The sequence below is a fragment of the Oryx dammah genome, unplaced genomic scaffold (genome assembly GCF_014754425.2).
Source record: "Oryx dammah isolate SB20612 unplaced genomic scaffold, SCBI_Odam_1.1 HiC_scaffold_19, whole genome shotgun sequence".
Lineage (NCBI taxonomy): Eukaryota > Metazoa > Chordata > Mammalia > Artiodactyla > Bovidae > Oryx > Oryx dammah.
In genome coordinates, this window is record NW_024070203.1 from 68,736,656 (window position 1) to 68,738,001 (window position 1,346).

Sequence of the window (1,346 nt, forward strand, 5' to 3'; positions counted from 1 at the left end):
TATCTCAGCAAGATTTTTTATAGATGCAGCTAGGCAGTGTTATTCTAAAATTATATGGAAAAGCCAAGGAACTAGACTAGCTTAAACAATTTTTAAAAAGAATGATAAATTGGTAAGAATCACTCCACCTGAGTTCAAGAATGATATACTATAGAAACCAAGACTGTAGTGGAACTGGTTAAAGGAGAGGCACAGAGATCAGTTGGGAAGAAGAAAGAACTTAGAAATAAACCCAGACATATATAGCCTGTTGATTTTTTTTCTAAAGGTAATTCAGTGAAAGTTGAATAATCTTCTCAGTAAATGGTGCTGGAGCAATCGGCTATCCACAAACAAAAACTGTTTCAACTTAAACCTCACACGTTATACAAAAATTAACATAAAATGTTAGTACATTTAAATGTAAAATGTAAAGCTATAAAAGCTCTAGGGGATCTTCCCAACCCAGGGATCGAACCCCTGTCTCCTGCATTACTGGCAGATTCTTTACCATCTCAGCCACCAGGGAAGCCCTGTATGAGTCTATACACATAATAAAACAGAAAAAGCCCAGCAAAGATTTGCTTTCAGATAAGTTTAGCTCTGAGGTGATGGTGTAAATTGAACCATAGCATTTGTCCCATCTGGAGAAAAGAAATACAAGTATAATTTGGTTATATTGCAGTTTTGATCCCAGACTACTACAATAAAGTGAATATCCCAATTTTTAAAAAAAGTGATAGAGAACTAGCACTGCTTCTAGTAAACTGTGTCCCCAAATTTTGAAGAGCACATGTGTATACACCCTTGTTCTTTTTGCTCTTTGCAGCCAAGAGAGCAACATGCGTCACCAGCAGCTCTACTGGAGACATCTGAGAAAATTTGTCCAGGGTTCTCATTCTTGCTGGGTCTACTCAAACCGGCAGAGTCTAATTTGGAAATATGGCCTCAATATGTGCTGTCACTGCTTCTTCCAGTACACAAAAAACATGGACTTCATTAAATGAAGTTAAGTTACTAAGTGAATTTTTTTGAATGGATCATCCAGCACATCTACGTTATGCAGAAACAATACTAGATCTTTGTATATAAAATAAAAGTTGAAAAACTTAAAAAAAAAGAACTATACATGCTCATTGTACTAATGTCCAATTCAGTATAATTGCATAAGATATGACCGGTAGGGAAATTGAGTGAAGAGTACATGGGTCCTCCTTATACTGTCTTTGCAGTTTCCTGTTTATAATTATTTCAAAATAAAGGTGAAAACATACATATTTTATTCTGATGCATTTCATAGTAATCTAAAGAAGACACAGATGCCAAATGTGGAGAAGTAGTGCCAGTAATTTTTAAAATTACCTTTT

The 1,346-nt window shown here is 35.1% G+C and overlaps 1 protein-coding gene across 1 annotated transcript; it reads left to right on the top strand.

Moving 5' to 3' along the window:
- Positions 1-821: 821 nt before the first annotated feature.
- LOC120879085 (40S ribosomal protein S29-like) lies at positions 822-986 on the top strand. Its single transcript, XM_040262142.1, has one exon. It carries the CDS (start codon positions 822-824, stop codon positions 984-986), a length of 165 nt encoding a protein of 54 aa, XP_040118076.1.
- The last annotated feature ends 360 nt before the right edge of the window (positions 987-1,346 follow it).